This window comes from Maniola hyperantus, chromosome 2, assembly GCF_902806685.2.
Source record: "Maniola hyperantus chromosome 2, iAphHyp1.2, whole genome shotgun sequence".
In the NCBI taxonomy this organism is placed as follows: Eukaryota; Metazoa; Arthropoda; class Insecta; order Lepidoptera; family Nymphalidae; genus Maniola; species Maniola hyperantus.
In genome coordinates this window covers 8,794,748-8,808,195 of record NC_048537.1, presented here as the reverse complement: position 1 = coordinate 8,808,195, position 13,448 = coordinate 8,794,748, and the positions used below count along the sequence as shown (strand labels likewise).

General features: G+C 36.6%; 1 protein-coding gene across 5 annotated transcripts in view; it reads right to left on the bottom strand.

Moving 5' to 3' along the window:
- LOC117987698 (sphingomyelin phosphodiesterase) overlaps positions 1-13,448 on the bottom strand; it is a 40,003-nt gene that overhangs the window by 9,492 nt on the left and 17,063 nt on the right. For all 5 annotated transcript variants that reach the window (XM_069503920.1, XM_034974738.2, XM_069503922.1 and 2 more), the window contains exons 2-5: positions 2,586-2,672; positions 1,957-2,438; positions 1,595-1,826; positions 580-740 (exon numbers count right to left, since the gene is read on the bottom strand). In XM_069503920.1, the coding sequence (XP_069360021.1) occupies positions 580-740; positions 1,595-1,826; positions 1,957-2,438; positions 2,586-2,646 (936 nt within the window). In that variant the 5' untranslated portion in view covers positions 2,647-2,672. The remainder of the gene's footprint in view (positions 1-579; positions 741-1,594; positions 1,827-1,956; positions 2,439-2,585; positions 2,673-13,448) is intronic.

Here is a 13,448-nt window from a genome sequence, read left to right as displayed (position 1 = left end):
AGATGTCCAGAATCAATCGCACGATGTTTTGAGTTTGAGTAGGTAGGGAAAAGCGGTGATACCTTAGTGGTTAAGCTGTCCGCGTCAGCGTCCTATTTGTGAGGCCGGGGCTTCGATCCCGGGTACGCACCTCTAGCTGTTTGAAGTTAATTGTGTTTTTCAAGCAATTCACTTGCTTTCACGATGAAGGAAAATATCTTGAGGAAACCTTCTTGCCTGAGAGTTTTCTAAAAATGTGTGAAGTCTGCAAATCTGCAACTTGGCTAGCGTGGTGGATGGCCTGAATCCTTCTCATTCCGAGAGGAAACCCGTACTCAGTAGGGGGTTAACCATGGGTTGATGATGAGGTAAGGTACAGTAGCCGGCAGAAAATATTGTACATCGACCTTTAGAAAGGAGTTTCGGTTTTGTAGAGCGTTGTCTTTGTCATTCGTACATATGTGATGATTTGGCGGTCTCAACGACGGGGACAATGCTCTATGAAACCACTATCTCGTTCTAAAGTCGTACAATATTTCCTGCCGGGTACTGTAAGCGCAATAAATAGAGAAATAAAGTAAATAGAGTAATAATACAAACAGTGTGTGTGTCTGCTATGTGTTTCAACATGTGGTCGATAGTGCGTTTTGGTGTGTCACACTTGCGGTAGTCACCCCACCGACCAGCGCCGCCGCCCGGGGTCAAAGCTGGGCCGTTAGACGCGCGACAACAAAGAGGCTCGTTACATTCCGCGTTAGCACCTGTGATAATAAATGCACTCCTTTCAATATGCATATAACTCGTTTTTTTAACTACATTTGTTTTTAAGTTATTATTTCCTTGTTTGATTTCTTAACACAAGTCCTACCAGTAGGTAAGTACTTCTTCTCAGGTCAGGGCGCGTTTGGAATCTCGTAGCTTTAGTTTTAAGTTTACGTAATTAATTATCCATTGCTTATTTACAATCTTACATATTCAACAATAGTTAATTGATAATCCAAAAGTGTACAATGGGTAAGTAGTCTATCTCTATAATATAAAAATGAATCACTAAATGTGTTGCTCATCGCAAATCTCGAGAACCGCTGAACTGATTTCGCTAATTCTTTTTTTATAATATTGCTTGAAGTACGAGGATGGTTCTTACGGAGAGAAACATTTAAAAAAATTTAATCGACTGTTAGACGGAACGAAGTTCGCCAGGGCAGCTAGTTCTGAATAAATGGCTTTGACTTTTGACTATAGTCATTTATTCATTTGCATACTAGTTATGTATATTTTAAAAGTGCACCTTTTTATATTTTATTTCTTGTACTTACTTAAAATCAACGTTTCTTATTTTCTTATTCTTTTTTTTTATTTTTACCAATAATTTATAAAAGTAAAGAGGAAATGTTAAAAAATGGACAAAAAGCACGTCACAATGGACAGGGAGGATCTCTAACAGTGATCCTTCACCCTTGGTAGGTAGTGGAAGACCTTGTAAAAGAAAAAGAATATAGGTAGGTACAACAATAATAGAATAACACTTATAATAATTCTTTAGGGTATATTTTGATAACATCAACAACTTAATTATTATGAGCTTATAAAATCTTTGGATAGAACAACTTACCTTCAGCATAATAGGGATCGAAGTGTGTGTCTGATATTTGGAGGACTTTAAACGTTGGAGCTTTTTCAATAGGCGCATCTAAGTTTTGCACTTGTGGTTTCGGAACTGGGGGGAAAGCCACTTCCCACTCGTGATATGGGTTATAAACATCGCCACAGGCATCTCCAATGACAAAACTGCATATTTCATTGGGGCCTATGGTGATACGTTTTAATACGTATACAACTTCACTCTAAAATAAAATACACGTTCAATTAATATTAATATCGAATATACCCAAGTATTTGAAACTATTTACCTAATATTTATAAATAGAATTTTATTGTAAATAGTTTGAAATTTTCAACATCGACAATCCTTACCCCGAAAAGCCTCGTAATGCCTTCACAGACTCTTGCAGACTGAATATTTAGAGAAACGCAAAATTGATATATCATCTTATTAATTTCCTCTTTACTCTTTCCGAGTCTCATGTAATGCTGCAGTAGACCGGCTCCTGCTTTACATGCTGTACACGATACCTTGGACATTACAGAATGTTCCACTTCATAGTAAACTTGTTTTAAATTTAATAATTTTAAGGCTTTGTCCACAAAGAGAGGTAAATTTGAACTTTTGTCACTATCCCACAAAAGTCTTGAATAATTTCTTCTCAGTGCCGTCATGTGAGCAATAAGTTCTGTTTCGTTAGCGGACGGAGGTAGCTTGTGAGTAAAATTAGAAGGAATAAAGAATGGTTCATCATTTCTAGGTGTTTCCGTCCAATTCCAAGTATCCATTGGTGGTCTCCATCGAATGACCGGTTTTATGTTTCTTCCAGATTGTTGTAAAAATAAAGGATTACCTAAAAATAAACAATCATTTAAACGTATTTCTAGTGATGTCGAGAGATGAAGCTATTAACTATTTCATTAATTTAACAAAAGATGACAAATAATAAGAAACAATAAAATCGATGCGTATCTAAGTACATCTAGTTATAATAACAAACCTGATATCGTAGGAATAAAACAGGCTATTGGTAGTAGAAGCCATGGTATTCTTAAAATCATAACTGGAAACGGCGGGAGAAGATAATCTGCAACAAGAAAGAATATTTTTGAGTTTTACTACTAAAAACTGCTTGAACGTTTAATTAATCGTGATTATTTTCATGACATGTAAAACAGCAGTTAGTTTGTTGTAGGCTCTGATCTCTGTAGTTGTAAGTACTTTCTTATTAGATGAATGTAAAAGAACCATAAATTCAGATGCAGAGTTACTTAAAAAACATTTAAAAGACAGAGATGCAAATTGGTAACAAGAACCCTTCTACTATCCACACCGGCACAGAAGTATGTAGAGCCACTATACATATTCTACCTTGGGAGCGCCAAGTTAGCTATACAGGGAGGGAGCGCGGAGAACATTGCCTCACAGACCGCCAAAGCTAAGGCAGCTTTTGCACAGCTCCGCTCTCGGAAATTACAAATTTACTCGAAGCAACATTAAGTCCGTTTGACATGTTGGGTGCGAGATGTGGAATGTCACGAATGCCATCCACACCAAAGCCAAGTTTTCGTTAACTGTTGCATTCTAGATCCACTGGCCTGAGAAGATCTGTATAAAATTGATCTTTTGCTACGGTACAAGATGCTAAGTACTAGGAATCGCTACTAGACCGCCAAAGGCTGCAAATTATAGAATTAATATGAGTTCAATCTACGCAGGGAACCCTCAGGCAGGAGAATCAAACTTTGCGGCGTATGGTTCTGGTAGAGATTGCGAGGATGGGAGTGATATGACACGAGGTCAAGGGTGTAGGCTGTAGCTCAAAACTCCTTGGGATGGCGCAATACTGTTTTGCCCTCTACCCTCTACACATAGAAAAAACACCAAACAATTTCCGAAGCTGTTCCAATGTTTCGAAATCTAGCCTCATGTGAACCTAGAGCTATGAACGGAATAGAAAGCCCATATTATTACCTAACTTTTTAGATAGGTATCAAAAGAAAGCTATAAAATACAATAACAACCACGAAACTTGATGTTCATAACATCGCGTCATGGTATGAGGTGACGTTGGTCTTTCACTTCAAGAATTTACTTTAACGTATTTTATGTAATAAAATACCTTGACGTAAGGACGACATAATAAATTATTATCCGTAATGAAGTATCTCATAAAGTTCCTTCTATATATAACACACGCAATAAATGTCTCGTAAAATTTGTATTTCTAGTAAACTGTATTATATTAATTGAATTCTTGGATGAACACAAATCCCAGTGAAAGTAGGCCAAAGAATGATGTTGGCCTACTGCTTACATAAATTATATTACTTATCTAGTAGGTTTAATAAATAGTGGAGTACCTGTACATTGTTACATAACACCGTTTGTTTATGAGGACAGATTAATCCCCTATGATTTACCCACATAATACCTACATATTGATTAATAGGTATTGTTTTCTAAGAAGAAAGACTAAGTATGTTAAAAATATAATAATTATGAATGCTTCTTTATAAACATCTGTGGAATTGTTGTGGGAAATTGAAAGCAATTACATGCCTAGTAAGCTACTATTAGAGTATAGAAGTACAGATTGTAGCGTGTGAATAAATCCAACAATATTTTTTATGTTAGGAAATAAATATGAGTTGTCCTTGCACTGTCGGCATGTTTGCCATTACATCAAGGTGTACACCTTATACTATATACCTACCTAACTACATGATAGTGTCGCGTTTTTTGTGTTTGTTTTATGTCGACGTAATCTAAATATATAAAAGGATAAGGTGTCTGACTGACTGATCTAACAACGCACAGATCAAACTACTTGACGGATTGGACTGAAATTTGGCATGCAAGATAGCTATTATGACGAAAGCATCCGCTTGAAGAAAGGATTTTTGAAAATTCAACCAGTAAGGGGGTAAAATAGGAGTTTAAAATTTGTGTAGTCCACGCGAACGAAGTCGTTGGGATAAGCTTGTTGCCTATAAAAAGTTATAGTAGGTAGGTACCTAATATGTATGACCAAGCTTCTTATTAGTTATTACCTTCCTATAATATTGTCTTTATTTCTGTGGTCAATAGAACAGAATATTTTGAAGTTACTTACGTATTTTTTATACAGTAGATACAACAAAGAGACTTAATATATCGATTGTGGAAAGGCTGTAGGTTCTGCAGTTTAACATAATAATTACACCCGCATCTTTAAAATTCAATGCAGAATTTAAAAGAATGGGGAATTCGAATCATTCTATTATGATGATTTATATTACAACAACCCATAGGTATTAGGTATTTATATTCATTCCTATAAGTAGTTAGGTATTCATAGGATTTGAAATTCAGATGCTAAACAACTAAACAAAAAACTTATTTAACCGACTTCCAAAAGAGGTGGTTCTCAATTTGGCCCGTTTTTGTAATGATTTTTTAGAGGTTTCTGGACCGATTTGCAAGTATTTTTTTCAACAGCAGAAGTTCACAAACAACAAACAATTCTGGATCCAACTCCTTAATTGTGGTATTATTGTAGGTAGCAAGCAACGACTTCATGATTGGACTCCAAGTCCCGACTCCTCAATCCTGATGATGCAGGGCACAGCACTCTTTAACAATGGCGATTTAGGAACTGCGGATGGTGCAACATTATTTAAAGCACCAAGCATAGACTTTATCATTGACTTTGGATCCCAACTCCTCAATCCTGAGGCTGCAAGGTACTGAACTCCTAAGCCGTGGGGATTCGGCAATTTCTGATGGTGAATTAATATTTTAGGTATCAAACAACGGCTTCATATAATTACACTCCAAGATCCAACTCTTCAATCCTGATGCTGCAATGTACTGAACTCCTAAGCCGTTTGGATTTGAAAAGTTTTGCTGGTGAATTCATATTTTAGGTACCAAGCAATGTCTACTAACACTAAAAAAATTAAAAAAAATATAAAAAACCAACTTCCAAAACCTAAAATTAAAATTAATAAACTAGCAAAACCAAAACGCCGAGCATCATGCGAAGATTACTAGTTTCTTTCAGTTTAGTTGATGAAGCCGGCTTCAACATATACAAAAAACTTTTTTTACTTTGTGGTGGTTTTGGAAATGGGTTTTTTAAATATATTTTTTTTATTAATTACTTGGATGCCGCTGTCTTGCGACTAATCGTGATAATAAGTTTCTCATCTGCTTGTACAGTACGCGACAGGTCGAGATGGCAATTGCCCCGCACAGCCCCGCGCTAACCCGGTGCGCGGGTGACGTCACCCGGCGCATACCCCGATTGCCATCTCGACCTGTTGCGTACTACACCCATTTTATTAAGACCAAGTTTTAAAAAAACTTACATTGCTTACACCTACTTACTCGTTGACTATAAGACTGAATTGTGTAGGTATAATAAATACATATGTATAATACCTAATTATAAGCCATTTAATATAAGTAGCGTGTGAATTTTTATTAATTAATAAAAGACCTATTATTTATAGATGCCTAAAAATAAAGATACAGCTCTTGTTTGTGGTTTTCGTGGTTTACTGTTAAGACTTATGAGTTATGAGTCAGCGGTTTTTACAGACGCTGCGAGAACACGGACGTGGAGGTCGCCACTTTCTCCTCGCTTCATTGACTCTGTAGGAAAGAAAGTGACCGTGGTATCGCACACACGTTTTGCACTTCGGGCAAACAAAATACTGTTGCACTACAATTAATTACACTTGTTACATATCCTAACGATAACCTAGTTCAAATCACTTACGTAGCAAACCATCTTTGAAGGCTAAGTCAACTAGGTCATAAGTCCAGCGCTCCATCAGCAAGAAACTCTTAAGTCTACGTATTAGGTCTGTGTTGTCGAGGAGCTGGATAGCCTCGACGTTAACATGTTCATGGAGCCTGCGTTCGTGGGATTTAGCGTGTTTGCTAATAGCTGTGTCCACGAAGCCCATTTGGAGATCGCGATGAATGTCTACATTCCTGACGTACCAGGGTGCATTGACGATACCCCTAAGCACTTTATTTTGGAATCGCTGAATTATTAGGAAATTGGTCTTTCTGGTACAGCCCCACAACTGGATACCATAAGTCCACACTGGCATTAGGACTTGTTTGTATAATAGTATCTTATTTTTAGTTGACAGTGATGAGTTTCTGCCTATGAGCCAGTACAATTTTTTGTACCGTAACTCTAGCTCTTCTTTTTTCTTCTTGACATGTGCTAAGCCTTTTGAGCTAGTGTAGTTATAGTGAAAGTGTAGTGCTAGTGCAAAAGTGAAAGCATAGTGCTAGTGCAATTTAAAGAACACAAGAACAAAGTGTCTTCCAATAAGGTATCTTAACTATAAACTAAGCTAAGTCAATAGACAGATTCTTAGGTATAAGTACGTTTATAAGTTTAGGTTAGTATAATATTGCTTATTAGCCTCTTTCATAGGCTAGATTGTAATGGTAGTAAAGTACTGGTGACAGTGCTTTACGAAGAAACTACCTCATTGCCATACGTGACTCCGCAACTAATTGGGATTTAGCTATATTTTAACATTAAGGTATTTAAACCAAGTGAGAGATGTGAAGGGGGCCAGCCTGTCGTCACACCTCGACGCAGTCTCTTAGTTAGGTTAGATTAGATTAGATTTAGGTCGTCAAATGTGAAACTCTGCATCTAACCTCGGTGCAGAGTGCAGACGTTAGGTTAAGTTAAAATGTAAAGATTTAAGAATATAAATTTAGTAAAACCCTATCTTCGTTTCCTTCAAAAATCCTTCAGGTTGCCGCTTACGTAACTCACTCTGCGGTAATTTGAATTCCAATTGTTTATCTCGAGAGTCGAGTCAAGTTAGCAGTAGCACACATGCAGAAAATATGATACCTAGAGCTAATTTTGTACTTTTTTGCAATTTGTATATTCAATACCATTTATATACGGGTTTTGTATAGGTAGGTACTAAGAAAAAATATCTTGTCATAATATGTTGTGATGGTAAGTAATTATTTTATTATTCACAGATTTTTTTATTTTTTTCATCAACCGTAGGTAAATTCTTCTTGATCGTATCTTGAAAAAACAAATAGGAAGAAAACATATTGAAATTTATGTCGTAAAAATATACAAAACTCAATTCACTTACATTTCATTTAGAAAGTATTTTGAAAATATATATATTTATAGATGATTTATAGGAGCCTATAGGTAAATATAATTTGAACCCAAATAACCGCATAATACGGTGGAGATATTCTCAAATAATAAGTTATTTTGGTATTACGTTTGTATGGGCAATTCACCCATCGCTGGCCTCTTAAAGAAATGAAAGAAACCTCATAGGAATCTAGTTAATGATTTATTTTTATTCAACGAATCTATTCACTCAAGGGCAAAAGGTAATAAAAAGTTCAAAATGGGAGATAAAGTCAGTTATAAAACCTTTGTCAGATTGTCCGACACGGTGGTGTAGTCCACGCGGATAAAGTCGCGGGCATAAGCTAAGTATAGTATTACTTAGTATAAAAAAATCTAGGAGTGTTTGATTATAATAATATGACCAAATTATTAATTGTTTGTTGGGGACAGCGTAGCCGGGGTGGATCAGCTTAGTCAGCTAGACATATCCATAGCTATCCCATTTATAAATGGGACAAAATGTACCTACCTATATTTTTGGTAGAATGAAGCGCAGCACTCATGAGTCACTAGATTTAAATTTAAACTTAGTTCGAAAGCTTAATTTGAAAGATATCGTAACTTGTTTCTCAATTCTCAAACATTAACTTAATCCGAAGTAAGGACTAAGTAGGTATTAAATTGAAACAACTTTCTTCAAGTGGCTCGCTGCCAGCTATATAAAGTTGCTTTAAAACTCTTTCACTTTCACTATTTTATTTATACGTGATGTCCTGTATGGTCATTATTTCGGATATATCTGATATAAGTAGGTATCTAGATATGAAAAGTAAAAGAGTGTAACTATAGTACGTGACAGGTCGAGATGGCAATAGGAGCATGAGGCGGGGGGGGCGCCCCGCACACCCGCACGGCAACGGCGCTCGCCCGCACTGGGTTAGCTGGGCGTTCCCTCCCCGATTGCCTGATGATCAAGATGACCTGTCGCGTACTATACCTATAGTACCGCACAGTTTCGGATATAGGTAAGTATATATCTAGATATGAAAAGTAAAAGAGTGTAACTATAGTACGTGACAGGGGAGCGTTGCTGGGCGTTCCCTCCCCGATTGCCTGATGATCAAGATGACCTGTCGCGTACTATACCTATAGTACCGCACAGTTTCGGATATAGGTAAGTATATATCTAGATATGAAAAGTAAAAGAGTGTAACTATAGTACGTGACAGGGGAGCGTGCTGGGCGTTCCCTCCCCGATTGCCTGATAATCAAGATGACCTGTCGCGTACTATACCTATAGTACCGCACAGTTTCGGATATAGGTAAGTATATATCTAGATATGAAAAGTAAAAGAGTGTAACTATAGTACGTGACAGGGGAGCGTGCTGGGCGTTCCCTCCCCGATTGCCTGATGATCAAGATGACCTGTCGCGTACTATACCTATAGTACCGCACAGTTTCGGATATAGGTAAGTATATATCTAGATATGAAAAGTAAAAGAGTGTAACTATAGTACGTGATAGGGGAGCGTGCTGGGCGTTCCCTCCCCGATTGCCTGATGATCAAGATGACCTGTCGCGTACTATACCTATAGTACCGCACAGTTTCGGATATAGGTAAGTATATATATCTAGATATGAAAGTAAAAGAGTGTAACTATAGTACGTGACAGGGGAGCGTGCTGGGCGTTCCCTCCCCGATTGCCATCTTGACCTGTCGCGTACTATACCTATAGTACCGTACAGTACAGTACCGTACCGTACCGTAGTATGACTTATCTTTGGATCGAGGATTTTTTTGAACTGGGGGGCCGGATAATCTGTTTACTTACCACGAATCAGCTTTAAAATCATCTTTCACCACAAACCACTCACGCCATTCTGGATTTCTAGTGAAAATAGACTTGTCGATTTCGCTTCCTCCGAGTGTATTTTTTCTAATAGGTCTTGAACAAAAACGAGTTTGAGTGGCACCTAAGTAAATCATTTGTAATTTCTACCAGACTGATGAACGATACCCCACACTATGGGGTAGACGAGAAAAAAAAAATCATCCCCACTTTACATGTAGGGAGCTACCCTAAAAAAATATTTAACTATCACAATTTTATTTCACCACTTTGTCGGCGTGATTAATATTTATACCCATGCCAAATTACAGATTTCTAGCACTAATAGTCTCTGAGATTAGCCGAGGACGGACGGACGGACAGACGGATGGACATGGCGAAACTATAAGGGTTCTTGTTTACTACGGAACCCTAAAAGAGTTTAAGAGTTATCGCCCAAAAATATGGTAGGAAGGAATAAGTAGTTACTAGTTTACCCTTTCACCTACCATAAATGATGTTTCTAAATAACTTTGCTACGTTGTCGCTTTTTTTTAACTGGTTTTACGACTCTGGGTTCTAGCCCTTTTGAGTCTGGTGGTTTATTTAGTTCAATATTAGGTATGTCATAATATTATTATTTTTTTCTAATTCTCGTTACCAACGAGAGGATCCATTACAAAAAGAACGGGTCATAATTACCGCATGAATCCACCATATCACCGTAAATATATCCTACGTAGGTAATCGCGTACGACCAAACTAAAATCTTATTCATAACCTTGAACCTACATACCTAGCATTATGTGTAACATTTTTAAAAATTCGTTTTTTGGGGATAACTAAAAAACAATTTTTTGCAATCATTAATAAAGGCTTTTTAGATAAAGGCCGGCAAAATAGATCAATGTACAGCGTGACCACATTGAGATTCATTGGTCATTCGTTAAAAAGATTTTGTAAAAATGTAATGTAGATTACATATTATCAGTAATAGGTACTGACATTACTAAACATTACTATTAATTACGTACGTGTATTTACTATTAATTACGTACCTAATCTACTACCTTGCGTAATCGTTAATGGATTTATTATAATGCAAATAATATAATATCTCGTAACAACGAGAAAAATATGTGTATAGGGTATATTATGTTGTTTGTATACCTCCTGCTACTTACTGCAAAACATTATTTTAATTCATCATCATCATGATCAACCCATGACCGGCTTAATACAGAGCACGGGTCTCCTCTCAGAATGAGAAGGGATAATTGACTAGTCTACCACGGTGGCCAAGTGCGGTTTGGCAGACTTCACACACCTTTTGAGAACATTATGGAGAACTCTCAGGCATGCAGGTTTCCTCACCGATGTTTTCCTTCACCTAAGCGAGTGATAATATTTAATTACTTAAAACGCATTTTTTTTAAATTTAAAACTAAATTTGTTTGATTTTATTTTAATTACTTATTTATAATCAGTAGAAAACAACATCAAGATATTAACATTCTAACTTTTTCGATGAAATTTCTTTTGTTTCAATTATTTTATATAATATGTATGTATATATAATATGTATGTGTATGATATGTTTAAAGAAACTTTGTGCTTGCAATCTTCCGCGTCTCGTTTTCAGAAAATAGCGTCTCACGGAACGGTTTATTTAGGGTCAAAGCCGAGTAAGTCATCTGTAAAAGGGGCCAGTCCGCAGAATAACGGACAAGGCTAAGGCAAGTGTTTCTCTAGACCTTATGTACGGTACAGCTCTCTATTAAAATGATTTTAAAGAATAATCGGTAAAGTAGTGTTTTTTATAAGATATCTACATGAGTATGGTAATTACTTACCTTTATAATTATACTAGCTGATGCCCGCGATTTCGTACGCGTGGATTTAGATTTTTAAAAATCCCATGGAAACTCTATGATTTACAAGCATAAAAAGTAGCCTATGTCACTCTCCTGGTCTTCAACTATATCCATGCAAAAAATCAAGTCAATGCGTTGCTCCGTTGTGGCATGATTGAAGGACAAACCACTAAACAAGCACACTTTCGCATTTATAATATAAGTAGTGATTGAGCCCTGGATGATGCCCGCGGTTTCATCCACATTTTTTTTAAATCGCTCGGTAACTTTCAATTTTCTGGATAAAAAATTGGTTATGTTCGTCCTCGAGCTACCTATATCTGTAACGTCAAAATCGGTTTTAACGGATGGGCCGTTGAAAAGCTAGTAGACATGCAGAGAGGCGCACCTTGGCTTTTTAATATATTAGTATGGATAGAAAGAGTCATTCATCTGTCTATATTAGTAAGTGCACCTAAAGTGCGAAGCCGACTTCGGCCAGGTTGAATTCATTTTATTAACCGACTTCAAAAAAAGGAGGAGGTTATCAATTCGACTGTATGTATTTTTTTTGTATGTTTGTTACGCGATTACTCCGTCAATTATGAACCGATTTTAATGATTCTTTTTTGTTTTGTAGGACATACTTCCGAGGTGGTCCCATTTTAATTTGGTAAAGATCTGATGAATATCTTCGGAGATGGAGAACGGAACTCCTCAATTAATAAGAGTAAATTGCTCGCGATCAGTATTAAATAGCTTGTAACAGTAGGGTTTAACCAGGCATAGCATATTTTTAACCGACTTGAAAAAAGGAGGAGGTTCTCAATTCGAATGTGTGTCTTTTTGTATGTTTGTTACGCGATTTCTTCGCCAAATATGAACCGATTTATAATGATTCTTTAAAACAGTAGGTTTTTAACCAGGCATATCATATTTTAGTACGATGGGGCCACTAAAAATTGTGAAATAAAAAAAAATAAAAAAAAAAAATTTTTTTGAAATTTTTTTTTGAGAGTTTTCTAATAATTTTCTTTTATACAAAAATTGTCCTGACAATTACTTATCTCGCTGATGAATGTGATATTATTGGTAGGTTTATAATCGGTATTTTGCCACTTTGCTTATAAAATATGCTAATAATAATTTCTTTATTAGGTACCCACATAAAATATTGTGTAACAAGGTGATTGAATGTTTTCGTAATTCAATTATTCTGATATAATTGACATGTGATGTGCCTTGCGGCCTAATTATGTCCAGGTTCCCTTTGTTATGAAATCATAATATATCTGCTTTCATTTAGTTCATCGAACTCACTTTCACCTGCATACAAAAACATCCATTGTCGTTTGATCTCCACGGAATTCACTTCTATTATACTCTTTAGCAGCTTCCACATGGATAACACCGACAGCAAAATATTTATTACTGACGATGCCCGCGACTTCGTCCGCACGCAAGCTTGAACTACCTATACCAAATAGGTAGGTACGTAGTAGGTACATGATCCCCGCGACTTCATTTTTAAGTGAATTTAGGTTTTTTACAAACGCCAATTGCCATGGAAACTCTTTGATTTTCATGGACAAAAGTATTTAAATCATTCCCGGGGATAGTTATCATCACGAAAGCTATCCCCGGCTCACTAGCCGGCAAACTTCAGAACACGGGTCTCCTCTCAGTATGAGAAGGGTTTGGCAATAGTCCACCACGCTGGTCAAGTGCGGATTGGCAGACTTTTCACACCTTTGTAAATATTATGAAGAACTTTCAGGTTTCTTCATGGTGTTTACCTTCATCATTAAAGCTACAGACTACAGATTAACGCACTTGTGATATTTAATTGCTTAAAACGCACATAGCTCCATAAAATTAGAGGTTTAAGATTAGATAGGAACGTGCCTGAGATCGAAAGATGACCCCCCGAATAGTAGCTGACGTCTTAACCACTAGGCTATCACCGCTTTTTACCCGATTACGGCAAAGCCAAAAGGAAGGGTTATGATTTTAGTAGTCTATGTATGTATGTATGTTTGTTAACCATTAGTGC